Source organism: Oncorhynchus nerka, linkage group LG15 (genome assembly GCF_034236695.1).
Source record: "Oncorhynchus nerka isolate Pitt River linkage group LG15, Oner_Uvic_2.0, whole genome shotgun sequence".
Taxonomy (NCBI): domain Eukaryota; kingdom Metazoa; phylum Chordata; class Actinopteri; order Salmoniformes; family Salmonidae; genus Oncorhynchus; species Oncorhynchus nerka.
The window spans coordinates 21,372,758-21,388,069 of record NC_088410.1 but is presented as its reverse complement, the minus strand read 5'-3'; the positions used below and the strand labels follow the sequence as shown (position 1 = coordinate 21,388,069).

The window sequence follows — 15,312 nt, the reverse complement described above, 5'->3', positions numbered from 1 at the left end:
TTAGCTAATCAGCTAGCTGTAATGCAGTGTGTGGAGTTTAGCTAATCAGCTAGCTGTAATGCAGTGTATGGAGTTTAGCTAATCAGCTAGCTGTAATGCAGTGTGTGGAGTTTAGCTAATCAGCTAGCTGTAATGCAGTGTGTGGAGTTTAGCTAATCAGCTAGCTGTAATGCAGTGTGTGGAGTTTAGCTAATCAGCTAGCTGTAATGCAGTGTGGGGGGTTTAGCTAATCAGCTAGCTGTAATGCAGTCTGGAGGGTTAGCTAATCAGCTAGCTGTAATGCAGTGTGGGGGGTTTAGCTAATCAGCTAGCTGTAATGCAGTGTGGGGGGTTTAGCTAATCAGCTAGCTGTAATGCAGTGTGTGGGATTTAGCTATTGTCTCGATGTGTGTCTGTCTCTGTGTGTGTGTGTGTCTGTCTCTCTGTGTGTGTGTGTGTGTGTGTGTGTGTGTGTGTGTGTGTGTGTGTGTGTGTGTGTGTGTGTGTGTGTGTGTGAGCCACAGCAACTCTAATAACATCAATTACCTTGACTTTCTCTCGTCTTAAGCAGCAAAAGAGACAATTTACATCAAACGACCAATCCAACAGTACCTCGGGCTCGCAATCTGTGGGAAGAAGAAGACACACACAAACACACGTCAGAGAGGTTATGGTAATAATGACAGGCCGCTGTGTGTGAGCTTAGACAAACCACAGCACAGCTAACCATTTCATGCATTTCAAAATAAAACCCTTCAGAATAGGAAAAGCATTGAAAATAGCAACAGTTTGTTTTGAATGATGGCTGAGTTCCTTTTGATACATAAAAACTGTAAACCAAGACATCAACTGTCCGGACACACACACTCAACCAGAAGATTACCCCCAATCAGTGTGTGTGTGTGTGTGTGTGTGTGTATCTGTATGAGTGTGTGTGACATCTCTGTGTCTCCAAGTGACAAGGCCTTCTGGTGACTCTCTCTCGAACACAGTATGAGCTTCCTTTGTGATAACTAAATCTTCAGGGAACATGACTTGTGTCACAGTCCTGGTGGGAGGGGAGCGGAGGGGACGTTGGGCCTGGGCGCCTGGCAGCGTGCGGCGGCCTTGGATACGTGACTATTGTGTTGGTGACAGATATAGAACCGGGCGCCTCGACATAGTGTAGTCATTAACCTCCAGTCCCCTGCCGCACTAAACCCTACCCCTTCATATGCAGAGGAGAGTGTGTGTGCGTGTGTGTGATGTGTGTGTGATGTGTGTGTGTGTGTGTGTGTGTGTGTGTGTGTGTGTGTGATGTGTGTGTGATGTGTGTGTGTGGCTATAATGCTCCACGGGCAGAGAAACACAGAGAGAGAGGAGGGATGCCCAACAAACTCACCTTTTGGTGCACCATGGATAAAAAGAAAAGTGCACCGAGCTACACACGGAACTCACAGCACTAAGAGAGAGAGAGATATGCCCCCCTAGGCACAACTATGACAACATAACCAACAAAAACGGGTCACAACTCCTGCAGCTCTGTCGCACGCTGGGTATGTACATAGTCAATGGTAGGCTTCGAGGGGACTCCTATGGTAGGTACACCTATAGCTCATCTCTTGGTAGTAGTACTGTAGACTACCTTATCACTGACCTCAACCCAGAGTCTCTCAGTGCGTTCACAGTCAGCCCACTGACACCCCTATCAGACCACAGCAAAATCACAGTCTAGCTGAACAGAGCAATACTCAATCATGAGGCATCAAAGCCAAAGGAACTGAGTAACATTAAGAAATGCTATAGATGGAAGGAATGCAGTTTGGAAACCTACCAAAAAACAATTAGGCAACAACAAATTCAATCCCTTTTAGAAAAGTCCTGGGAAAAACATTCTACTGTTATAGTGAAGGTGTAAACTTGGCAGTAGAAAATCTTAACAGTATATTTGAGTCTTCTCATGCTTTGTTGATTTCAAAAAAGCCTTCGACTCAATTTGGCATGAGGGTCTGCTATACAAATTGATGGAAAGGGGTGTTGGGGGAAAAACATTATAAAAAAAATACATGTACACAAAAAACAAGTGTGTGATTAAAAAAGGCCCAAAACAAAGACATTTCTTCCCACAGGGCCGTGGGGTGAGACAGGGATGCACCTTAAGCCCCACCCTCTTCAACATATATATCAATGAATTGGCGAGGGTACTAGAACAGTCTGCAGCACCCGGCCTCACCCTACTAGAATCTGAAGTCAAATGTCTACTGTTTGCTGATGATCTGGTGCTTCTGACCCCAACCTAGGAGGAACTACAGCATCTAGATCTTCTGCACAGATTCTGCCAGACCTGGGCCCTGACAGTAAATCTCAGTAAGACCAAAATAATGGTGTTCCAAAAAAGGTCCAGTCGCCAGGACCACAAACACAAATTACATTTTGACACCGTTGCCCTAGAGCACACAAAAAACTATAATACCTTGGCCTAAACATCATTGCCACAGGTAACTTCCACAAAGCTGGGAACGATCTGAGAGACAAGGCAAGAAGGGCATTCTATGCCATCAAAAGGAACATAAAATTCAACATACCAATTTGGATCTGGCTAAAAATACTTGAATCAGTCATAGAACCCATTGCCCTTTATGGTTGTGAGGTCTGGGGTCCACTCACCAACCAATAATTCACAAAATGGGACAAACACTAAATTGAGACTGCATGCAGAATTCTGCAAAAATATCTTCTGTGTACAACGTAGAACACCAAATAATGCACGCAGAGCAGAATTAGGCCGATACCCACTAATTATCAAAATCCAGAAAAGAGCCGTTAAATTCTACAACCACCTAAAAGGAAGCGATTCCCAAACCTTCCATAACAAAGCCATTACCTACAGAGAACCTGGAGAAGAGTCCCCTAAGCAAGCTGGTCCTGGCTCTGTTCACAAACACACCCCACAGAGCCCCAAGACAGCAACACAATTAGACCCAACCAAATCATGAGAAAACAAAAAAAGTATTACTTGACACATTGGAAAGAATTAACAAAAAAAACAGAGCAAACTAGAATGCTATTTTGCCCTAAACAGAGAGTACATAGTGGCAGAATACCTGACCACTGTGACTGACTCAAAATGAAGGAAAGCTTTGACTATGTACAGACTCAGTGAGCATAGCCTTGCTATTGAGAAAGGCCGCCGTAGGCAGACATGGCTCTCAAGAGAAGACAGGCTATGTGCTCACTGCCCACAAAATGAGGTGGAAACTGAGCTGCATTTCCTAACCTCCTCCAAATTTATGACCATATTAGAGACATATTTCCCTCAGATTACACAGATCCACAAAGAATTCGAAAACAAATACAATTTTAATAAACTCCCATATCTACTGGGTGAAATTCCAGTGTGCCATCACAGCAGCAAGATTTGTGACCTGTTCCACAAGAAAAGGGCAACAAGTGAAGAACAAACACCATTGTAAATACAACCCATATTTATGTTTATTTATTTTCCCTTTTGTACTTTAACCATTTGTACATCGTTACAACACTGTATATATATATACATAATATGACATTTGTAATGTCTTTATTCTTTTGAAACTTCTGTGAGTGTAATGTTTACTGTTCATTTTTCTTGTTTATTTCACTTTTGTTTATTATCTACCTCACTTGCTTTGGCAATGTTAACATATGTTTCCCATGCCAATAAAGCCCCTTGAATTGAATTGAGAGAGAAGGACGGAGAGAAAGAGATAACAGAGAGAGAGAGACAGCGAGATAAGTATAAAAGAGATTGAAAGGGGGGATAAGAGAGAGAAAGAGAGAGAGAGATAAGAGATTGGAGAGAGGGGGATGAGAGTCAGAGAGAGAGAGGGGGTAAGCGAGAGAAGGGATAAGAGAAAGAGAGCGAGAGAGCGAGATGGGGATAAGAGAGAGAAAGAGAGAGGGATAAAAGAGATTGGAGAGGGGGATGAGAAGGAAATAGAGAGGGGATAAAAGAGAGAGAAGGACACGAGAGAAAGGGGATAAAAGAGAGGGGGATGAGAGAGAGAAGGATAAGAGAGAAAGGGGATAAAAGAGAGAGTGGGATGAGAGAGAGAAGGATAAGAGAGAGAGGGGATAAAAGAGAGAGGGATGAGAGAGAGAGAGAGAGAGAGAGAGAGAGAGAGAGGGATAAACAAGATTGGAGAGAGGGGGATAGAGAGAGAGAGAGAGAGGGGGGTAAGAGAGAAAGATAAAGAGGGGGATAAGAGAGGGAGAGAAAAAGAGAGAAAGAGAGATAAAAGAGATTGGAGAGAGGGGATAAGAGCAAAGAGAGAGAGAGAGAGAGAGAGAGAGAGAAAGTGGATAAGAGAGAGAAAGGGGATAAAAGAGAGATAGATGGGGATGAGAGAGATGAATGAGAGAGAGAAAGAGAGAGATAAGAGATTGGAGAGAGGGGGATGAGAGAAAGACAGAGGGAGGATAAAAGAGGGAGAGAGATAGATTGAGAGAGATACGAGAGGGAGAGAAATAGATTGGAGAGAGGAGGATAAGAGAGAGAGGGGATAAGAGAGTTAGAGAGGGAGAGAAAAGAGGGAGAGAAAAAGAGAGAGAAAGAGAGAGATACGAGGTTGGAGAGAGAGCAAGAGCACGGCTTCCGGTTTGAGGGAATTGTGTCAAGAAGCAGTGCGGTTTGACTTGGTGGTGTTTCGGAGGACACATTGGTGCAGCTGGCCTCCGGTTTGAGGGACTTGTGTCAGGAAGCCGTGAGGTTTGACTTGGTGGTGTTTCGGAGGACACATTGGTGCAGCTGGCCTCCGGTTTGAGGGACTTGTGTCAGGAAGCCGTTTGACTTGGTGGTTTGACTGGTGCAGTGGTGTTTGAGGGACTTGGAGGACACATTGGTGCAGCTGGCCTCCGGTTTGAGGGACTTGTGTCAGGAAGCCGTGAGGTTTGACTGGGTGGTGTTTCGGAGGACACATTGGTGCAGCTGGCCTCCGGTTTGAGGGACTTGTGTCAGGAAGCCGTGAGGTTTGACTTGGTGGTGTTACGGAGGACACATTGGTGCAGCTGGCCTCCGGTTTGAGGGACTTGTGTCAGGAAGCCGTGAGGTTTGACTGGGTGGTGTTTCGGAGGACACATTGGTGCAGCTGGCCTCCGGTTTGAGGGACTTGTGTTTGACTGGGTGGTGTTACGGAGGACACATTGGTGCAGCTGGCCTCCGGTTTGAGGGACTTTTGACGTGAGGTTTGACTTGGTGGTGTTTCGGAGGACACATTGGTGCAGCTGGCCTCCGGTTTGAGGGACTTGTGTCAGGAAGCCGTGAGGTTTGACTTGGTGGTGTTTCGGAGGACACATTGGTGCAGCTGGCCTCCGGTTTGAGGGACTTGTGTCAGGAAGCCGTGAGGTTTGACTGGGTGGTGTTTCGGAGGACACCTTCGCTGCTCCCGAGTCCATGCAGGTGTTGCAGCGATGAGGGAAGACTTTTATTTATTTTATTTTACCTTTATTTAACCAGGCAAGTCAGTTAAGAACAAATTCTTATGTTCAATGACGGCCTAGGAACAGTGGGTTAACTGCCTGTTCAGGGGAAGAACGACAGATTTGTACCTTGTCAGCTCGGGGGTTTGAACTTACAACCTTCCGGTTACTAGTCCAACGCCCTAACCACTAGGCTACCCTGCCGCCCCGTTGGATACCACAAAATGGAGGAGAAAAAGGTGTCTAAATAAAAATATATAAAAAGAAAGGAATGAGAGAGGATCAATAATCTAAGAAAGAAGAGAAACAACAGCCTTGGAGTGGTTTCGTCTCTCGTGAGAAACCACACAATTCATTTGGAGGAAGGAGTGGAGTGAGAGAAAGAGAGAGACGTCGTCAACGTGGCCACTTCATAGAGACGACCGTATGAACTCTGTGTCTGGGTCGTTGCCATGGAGCTATGCTTCCTTTAACCAGCAGTTCAACCCACACTGCTACAGAGAGATATACGTTTTTGTCTTACATTAATGAGACATCCTCATTATAGTAAAACCACCACCACACCCCCCCTCCCACCAGAACCTCAACACAATCACATTACAAGACAATACACTACTATGCAGTACACAATCCAATCCTTACAAATGATATATATATATATATATATATCTCTATCTCTCTCTATTTATATGTTTCACCTTTTATATTTATTATATTTCTACTATTTACTGTTGCCATTTTTGTTGTTTTTTTATTTAAATTGTTTGCTTTATTTTTATTTTATTTTTTATTATTCTTCATTAATTTATTACAATGTATATTGTATACATTGTTGCTTTGGCAATATTGATGCAATGTTTTTCATGCCAATAAAGCAGCTTGAATTTGAATTTGAGAAAGAAGGAGAGGGAGAGAGAAGAGAGAGGGAGAGAGAAGACAGAAAGAGAGAAAGAGAGAAAGAGAGAGAGAGAGAAAGAGAGAGAGAGCGAGAGAGAAAGAGAGAGAGAGAGAGAAAGCAAGAGAGAGAGAGAAAGAGAGAAAGAAAGAGAGAGAGAAAGAGAGAGAGAGAGAAAGAGAAGAGAGCGAGAGAGAAAGAGAGAGAAAGAGAGAGAGAAAGAGAGAGAGAGAAGGAAAGAGAGAAAGAGAGAGAGAAAGAGAGAGAGAGAGAGGAAAGAGAGAGAGAAAGAGAGAGAGAGAGAGAGAGAGAGAGAGAGAGAGAGAGAAAGAGAGAGAGAGAGAGACATCACAGCAGTAATATAGTGACCTTTCGCCACAAGAAAAGGGCAAACCAGTGAAGAACAAACACCATTGTTAATACAACCCATTTTTATGTTTATTTATTTTACCTTTTGTACTTTAGCCATTTGCACATTATTACAACACTGTATATATATATACATAATATGACATTTAAAAAATATATATATTTACTTCTGTGAGTGGAATGTTTACAGTTAATTTTGACTTAATCTACTTCACCTGCTTTGGCAATTAAAACACATGTTTCCCATGCCAATAAAGCCCTTCAATTGAATCTAGTCCTACACTAGGGAGTGACACAACTCAATTTGAATGAGTGGATACAACTGAACTTGAATGAGTGGAATGGGAATGATACAATTCCACTTGATGCAGTGAGTTCTGTACATTATATCGTGTTGCTAGGTGCACTTTTCTTCTAACCCATGGTGTGTCAAAAGGTCAAAGGTGAGTGAGTGGGCCCCCGTGGTTCTAGTAGTTACAATAGCCCTGGGAAAGAGCCAATTAGCTACTGTCCAACAGCTAGCATGACCCCCCACCCTGCTGCACTCAGCTGTGAGAGAGAGAGAGAGAGAGAGAGAGAGAGGGTGCGAGTGTGTTTGTACGTGTACTTACTGTGGACATGTGTGTGTATTTATGTGTGTGTTTGTACGTGTACTTACTGTGGAAATGTGTGTGCATTTATGTGTGTGTTTGTACGTGTACTTACTGTGGAAATGTGTGTATTTATGTGTGTTTGTACGTGTACTTACTGTGGAAATGTGTGTGCATTTATATGTGTGTGTTTGTACGTATACTTACTGTGGAAATGTGTGTGTATTTATATGTGTGTGTTTGTATGTGTACTTACTGTGGACGTGTGTGTATTTATATGTGTGTGTTTGTACGTGTACTTACTGTGGAAATATGTGTGCATTTATATGTGTGTCTGCTGTGTGGTTGAATGAGCGAAGAGGAAGACGCATCTGAAACACTAATTCTGAAGTTGGTGGAGGATGTGTCACAAGACGATAGGTGGCCACACTGACCTCAGTTCCTAGGGTTTGGAGAGAGAGAGAGAGAGGTAGAAACTGAGCTGCACTTCCTAACCTCCTGCCAAATGTATGACCATATTAGAGAGACATATTTCCCTCAGATTACACAGACCCACAAAGAATTAGAAAATAAACCCAATTTTGATAAACTCCCATATCTACTGGGTGAAATTCCACAGTGTGCCATCACAGCAGCACGATTTGTGACCTGTTACCACAAGAAAAGGTCAACCAGTGAAGAACAAACACCATTGTAAATACAACCTATATTTATGCTTATTTTCCCTTTTGTACTTTAACCATTTGCACATCATTGCAACACTGTATATAGACATAATATGACTTTTGAAATGTCTTTATTCTTTTTGAACTTTTGCAAGTGTAATGTTTACTGATTTTTAAAAATTGTTTATTATCTACTTCCCTTACTTTGGCAATGTAAACATTTGTTTCCCATGCCAATAAAGCCCCTTGAATTGAATTGAGTGAGAGAGAGGAAAGAGCTCTGGCTGGCTGGGTTGAGGAGCTGCATAATTTGACATTTGATTATCCTGACCCACACACCTTCTTTGTGTTAGAAGTCATGTGTATTGAAGCAGTCTAGCTGCATGCTTGGTGCGATGACGCACAAGGTGTTGTTGTTGTTGATTCCATCCAGGAACCTAAACATTTAGACCTCTTTTCAGCTCCTGAGTTTCATATATTAATAATATATTGTAAGGTCAGAGGTTAACACAGGCTTAGGAGATCTCCGTTTTGTTCAATGAGATAATATCAGTCAGTTAACATGACCTTTACGATGTATGAAGCCTTGATGTGCTTTATTTGCTTATTTGATAACATTAATGCTTCAAAACTCACTAAAAAAGTGACGTTAGCTGATGAAGATTATCTCATAGAACAAAACGTAGAAGATCTCCTAAGCCGGTGTTAACCTCTGACCTTATTTTTGGCATTTATCTATAAACCCTACAAAATATATATATATATAATTTCCCCATAGGCTTTGTCCAACGGGCCATGGCAGAGTTAGTGCCTAGAAAAAGATGCCATTACTATTGCTCTCTATGGGCCCTGGGCCTATGGGTGAAAAGCAGTGCACTATATGGAGAATAGGGTGCCATTTGGGACACAGATATGGAGATAGTCGGCGAGGACATGCTTACCTTGAAAAAGGGTAATATCTTTGACTAGTCCCGGCCCGAACAGCCCTTCCAAAATGCTTTCAAACCCTGCAGGGAAGACAGAGAGAACAACTAAGTACAGGACTCAGGTTTGTAGAAGATGGGGGAGCTCACATCCACTTACAGTTCTACAGACAGACCCCACCCCCAGGCTCACATCCACTTAGTTCTACAGACAGACCCCACCCCCAGGCTCACATCCACTGGCTCACATCCACTTACAGTTCTACAGACAGACCCCACCCCCACACACTGAATCACATCCACTTACAGTTCTACAGACAGACCCCACCCCCACACACTGAATCACATCCACTTACAGTTCTACAGACAGACCCCACCCCACACACTGGCTCACATCCACTTACAGTTCTACAGACAGACCCCACCCCCACACACTGAATCACATCCACTTACAGTTCTACAGACAGTCCCCACCCCCACACACTGAATCACATCCACTTACAGTTCTACAGACAGACCCCACCCCCACACACTGAATCACATCCACTTACAGTTCTACAGACAGACCCCACCCCCACACACTGGCTCACATCCACTTACAGTTCTACAGACAGACCCCACCCCCACACACTGGCTCACATCCACTTACAGTTCTACAGACAGACCCCACCCCCACACACTGGCTCACATCCACTTACAGTTCTACAGACAGACCCCACCCCACACACTGAATCACATCCACTTACAGTTCTACAGACAGACCCCACCCCCACACACTGAATCACATCCACTTACAGTTCTACAGACAGACCCCACCCCACACACTGGCTCACATCCACTTACAGTTCTACAGACAGACCCCACCCCCACACACTGAATCACATCCACTTACAGTTCTACAGACAGACCCCACCCCCACACACTGGCTCACATCCACTTACAGTTCTACAGACAGACCCCACACCCACACACTGGCTCACATCCACTTAGTTCTACAGACAGACCCCACTCGCACACACACACACACCTTGGCTTTAATTTTCTTTTCTTAAAAGCAAATCCCTTCTTTACCTAATATAACACTGTTAGCTAATGTCACTCACTTTTTATTAACTGTAAATACTGGATTCAGCTGTTGCTTGGCAACCCTGTGAAGTAACGCAAATACATATTGCAGTTTCCTCCCCCCCACACCGTCCTTCTTCTCTTCCCCCCCTCCCCCTTCCTCCACCCTCTCCTCCCCCTCCCCCTTCCTCTCCCCCTCCCCCTCCTCCACCCTCTCCTCTCTAAAAGGAAAGAGGTGGAGAGGAGAAGAGGAAAAGAAACTGCTTGGTGAAAAAGCTGAGGAGTGAAGATGGGTATAAGAGGGTGAGAGGGGTTGGAGTAGAGAGGTGGGGGTGGTATGGGGTTTGGGAGGGAGTGAGAAAGAGGAAGGAAGGGAGAGAGGGGGTAACTCAACGGGAGGTTTTGTCCTTCAAGTCAAGCCTACTGTGATGCCAAAGGAAATGCGGGCAGATCAATACCACTTAAAATAAAAGTAGCTCGGTCTCCCTACCTCTCTTTTGCCTTTGCTTTCTCTCTTTCTACTTCGCTCTCGCTCTCTATTTCTCTTGCCCTCACTCTCTATTTCTCTTGCCCTCTCTCTCGCTCTCTCTCACTCTCTTTCTCTTGCCCTCTCTCTCTCTTTCTACTTCGCTCTCTCTCTCACTCTCTATTTCTCTTGCCCTCTCTCTCGCTCTCTCTCACTCTCTTTCTCTTGCCCTCTCTCTCGCTTTCTACTTCGCTCTCTCTCTCACTCTATTTCTCTTGCCCTCTCTCTCGCTCTCTCTCACTCTCTTTCTCTTGCCCTCTCTCGCTCTTTCTACTTCGCTCTCTCTCTCTCTCTCTCTCTTGCCCGCTCTCTTTCTACTTCGCTCTCGCTCTCTCTCTCTCTTGCCCTCTCTCTCTCTTTCTACTTCGCTCTCGCTCTCTCACTCGCGCTCTCTCTCTCTCTCTCTTTCTCTTGCCCTCTCTCTCTCTTTCTACTTCGCTCTCGCTCTCTCTCTCTCTTGCTCTCTCTCTCTCTTGCTCTCCCCCCCCCGCCCCTCTCCTCTACTCTCCATGCAGGTTAAGAGGCAGAGCTGCTGCTAAGAGGGAGATTAAACCAGCTTTTGGGAACAAGTTCATCTTAACCCTGGCTGTTATACATCCAGATCTGGACAAAGGTTTTTAAGATGGGGGGGATTTGTTTATTAGCTTCTGCAGAAGAAGCAGCTGTTCTTCCTGGGGTCCACAAAAAACACCATACAAGACAAGTAACAAAACACTGATACACAAGGACAGCCACACACTGAAAATACAACCATATAGAAACACAACTAAAACAATGTCATTAATAAGAGTACAAACAACACAACTAAAACAATGTCATTAATAAGAGTACAAACAACACAACTAAAACAATGTCATTAATAAGAGTACAAACAACACAACTAATATAAAGAGTGTGTGTGTGTGTGTGTGTGTGTGTGTGTGTGCACAGTCTCCGCCGCTCCATGAAATGTTGAATCTTTTTGTTCAGGTCATGTTGCTGTTTGTTTGAGGAATTATAGATAGAAGGGATGTGTGATCATGGCTCTGTGTAATAATGGGTGTTGCTGTTTGTTTGAGGAATTAGAGATAGAAGGGATGTGTGATCATGGCTCTGTGTAATAATGTGTGTTGCTGTTTGTTTGAGGAATTAGAGATAGAAGGGATGTGTGATCATGGCTCTGTGTAATAATGTGTGTTGCTGTGAATTCATCTTGGACATGGGGACTGAACACTGTTCAATGTTGTCATTTCACTTCTGGGTTTTTCCACTTTACTAGTGAAACAGTCGTTGGAATGATTGGTAATATCAAAAAGGATTTGTTATAAATGACCCGTCAACTTCAAAGAACGATGGAGATTCATTTGATTTTCTGCCCATGATATGATTTAAACACTCCCAAGTCTTTTCCCATTGTGTTTTAAGTCATTTATCTTGGTTTGGTAATGTCATTTCTTCTTCTTTCCATTTAGTCACGAAATGTCTCAATTGACAGTATGCCAACCAATCAGCTGAGCAGCCCTGACTGGTTAGCCACCTCTTTTGCACCATTTCTGTGAACCAGAAAATGTTTCAATTCATCCTCATTCCAGATGGCTCTAACTAGAGGTCGACCGATTAATCGGAATGGCCGATTAATTAGGGCCGATTTCAAGTTTTCATAACAAATCGGGAATCAGTATTTTTGGGCGCCAATTTTTTTTTTACAGCTTTATTTAATCATTATTTAACTAGGCAAGTCAGTTAAGAACACATTCTTATTTACAATGACGGCCTAGGAACAGTGGGCTAACTGCCTCGTTCAGGGGCAGAACAACAGATTTCACCTTGTCAGCTCGGGGGATCCAATCTTGCAACCTTACAGTTAACTAGTCCAACGCAATAACGACCTGCCTCTCTCTCGTTGCACTCCACAAGGAGACTGCCTGTTACGCAAATGCAGTAAGCCAAGGTAAGTTGCTAGCTAGCATTAAACTTATCTTGTAAAAAACAATCAATCATAATCACTAGTTACTGTAACTGCACATGGTTAATGATATTACTAGATATTATCTAGCGTGTCCTGTGTTGCATATAATCTGACTGAGCATATAAGCATACAAGTATCTAAGTATCTGACTGAGCGATGGTAGGCAGAAGCAGGCGCGTAAACATTCATTCAAACAGCACTTTCGTGCGTTTTGCCAGCAGTTCTTCGTTGTGCATCAAGCATTGCGCTGTTTATGACTTCAAACCTATCAACTCCCGAGATGAGGCTGGTGTGACCGAAGTGAAATGGCTGGCTAGTTAGCACGCGCTAATAGCGTTTCAAACATCACTTGCTGTGAGCCTTGGGGTGGTTGTTTCCCTTGCTCTGCATGGGTAACGCTGCTTCGATGTGGTGGCTGCTGTCATTGTGTTGCTGGTTCGAGCCCAGGGAGGAGCGTGGAGAGGGACGGAGGCTATACTGTTACACTGGCAATACTAAAGTGCCTATAAGAACATCCAATAGTCAAAGGTTAATGAAATACAAAATGGTATAGAGGGAAATAGTGCTAGTGGATGTCACAGATCCAACACCAGTGCTAGTGGATGTCACATATCCAACACCAGTGCTAGTGGATGTCACAGATCCAACACCAGTGCTAGTGGATGTCACATATCCAACACCAGTGCTAGTGGATGTCACAGATCCAACACCAGTGCTAGTGGATGTCACAGATCCAACACCAGTGCTAGTGGATGTCACAGATCCAACACCAGTGCTAGTGGATGTCACAGATCCAACACCAGTGCTAGTGGATGTCACAGATCCAACACCAGTGCTAGTGGATGTCACAGATCCAACACCAGTGCTAGTGGATGTCACAGATCCAACACCAGTGCTAGTGGATGTCACAGAGCCAACACCAATGCTAGTGGATGCCACAGAGCCAACACCAGTGCAAGTGGATGCCACAGAGCCAACACCAGTGCTAGTGGATGCCACAGAGCCAACACCAGTGCTAGTGGATGCCACAGAGCCAACACCAGTGCTAGTGGATGCCACAGATCCAACACCAGTGCTAGTGGATGTCACAGATCCAACACCAGTGCTAGTGGATGCCACAGATCCAACACCAGTGCTAGTGGATGTCACAGATCCAACACCAGTGCTAGTGGATGTCACAGATCCAACAGCAGTGCTAGTGGATGCCACAGATCCAACACCAGTGCTAGTGGATGCCACAGATCCAGTGCTAGTGGATGTCACAGATCCAACACCAGTGCTAGTGGATGCCACAGATCCAACACCAGTGCTAGTGGATGCCACAGATCCAACACCAGTGCTAGTGGATGTCACAGATCCAACAGCAGTGCTAGTGGATGCCACAGATCCAACACCAGTGCTAGTGGATGCCACAGAGCCAACACCAGTGCTATGCACTCTAGTTGGTTGAGTGGTAACCTGGGTCATATGACTCATGTAAACATGTAAACTTCATGCCTGGTTACAAAGAACATTTCCTTTGAAAACTCAAACCAACACAAATAATATTTTTCCCAAAAAATGTTTATATTGGTGGACACAGCAGGACGCAAACCCACAACCCTAATGTTGCAAGCACCAGGCCCTACCAACTGAGCCACATACAGGCCCTACCAACTGAGCCACATACAGGCCCTACCAACTGAGCCACATACAGGCCCTACCAACTGTGCCACATACAGGCCCTACCAACTGAGCCACATACAGGCCCTACCAACTGAGCCACATACAGGCCCTACCAACTGAGCCACATACAGGCCCTACCAACTGAGCCACATACAGGCCCTACCAACTGAGCCACATACAGGCCCTACCAACTGAGCCACATACAGGCCCTACCAACTGAGCCACATACAGGCCCTACCAACTGAGCCACATACAGGCCCTACCAACTGAGCCACATACAGGCCCTACCAACTGAGCCACATACAGGCCCTACCAACTGCCACAAACAGGCCAGCCATACAGGCCCTACCAACTGAGCCACATACAGGCCCTACCAACTGAGCCACATACAGGCCCTACCAACTGAGCCACATACAGGCCCTACCAACTGAGCCACACAGGCCCTACAGGCCAACTGAGGCCACATACAGGCCCTACCAACTGAGCCACATACAGGCCCTACCAACTGAGCCACATACAGGCCCTACCAACTGAGCCACATACAGGCCCTACCAACTGAGCCACATACAGGCCCTACCAACTGAGCCACATAGGGCCTAGATGGCATCAAATCAAAAGTGTATTTGTCACGTGCGCCGAATACAACAGGATACAACAATACAACAGGATACAACAATACAACAGGATACAACAATACAACAGGATACAACAATACAACAGGATACAACAATACAACAGGATACAACAATACAACAGGACACAACAATACAACAGGACACAACAATACAACAGGACACAACAATACAACAGGACACAACAATACAACAGGATACAACAATACAACAGGATACAACAATACAACAGGATACAACAATACAACAGGACACAACAATACAACAGGATACAACAATACAACAGGATACAACAGGATACAACAATACAACAGGACACAACAGGATACAACAATACAACAGGATACAACAATACAACAGGGATACAACAATACAACAATACAACAGGATACAACAATACAACAGGATACAACAATACAACAGGATACAACAATACAACAGGATACAACAATACAACAGGATACAACAATACAACAACAGGATACAACAATACAACAGGATACAACAATACAACAGGATACAACATACAACAGGATACAACAATACAACAGGATACAACAATACAACAGGATACAACAATACAACAGGATACAACAATACAACAGGATACAACAATACA

General features: G+C 44.4%; 1 protein-coding gene across 1 annotated transcript in view; it reads right to left on the bottom strand.

Annotated features, from left to right (window-relative positions):
* Window positions 1–11,023, bottom strand: part of lcor (ligand dependent nuclear receptor corepressor) — a 47,085-nt gene extending 36,062 nt beyond the window's left edge. The window contains exons 1-4 of the mRNA XM_065000680.1: window positions 10,953–11,023; window positions 10,052–10,143; window positions 8,876–8,965; window positions 526–605 (exon numbers count right to left, since the gene is read on the bottom strand). Of these exons, the coding sequence (XP_064856752.1) occupies window positions 526–605; window positions 8,876–8,965; window positions 10,052–10,143; window positions 10,953–11,023 (333 nt within the window). The remainder of the gene's footprint in view (window positions 1–525; window positions 606–8,875; window positions 8,966–10,051; window positions 10,144–10,952) is intronic.
* Window positions 11,024–15,312: the final 4,289 nt, after the last annotated feature.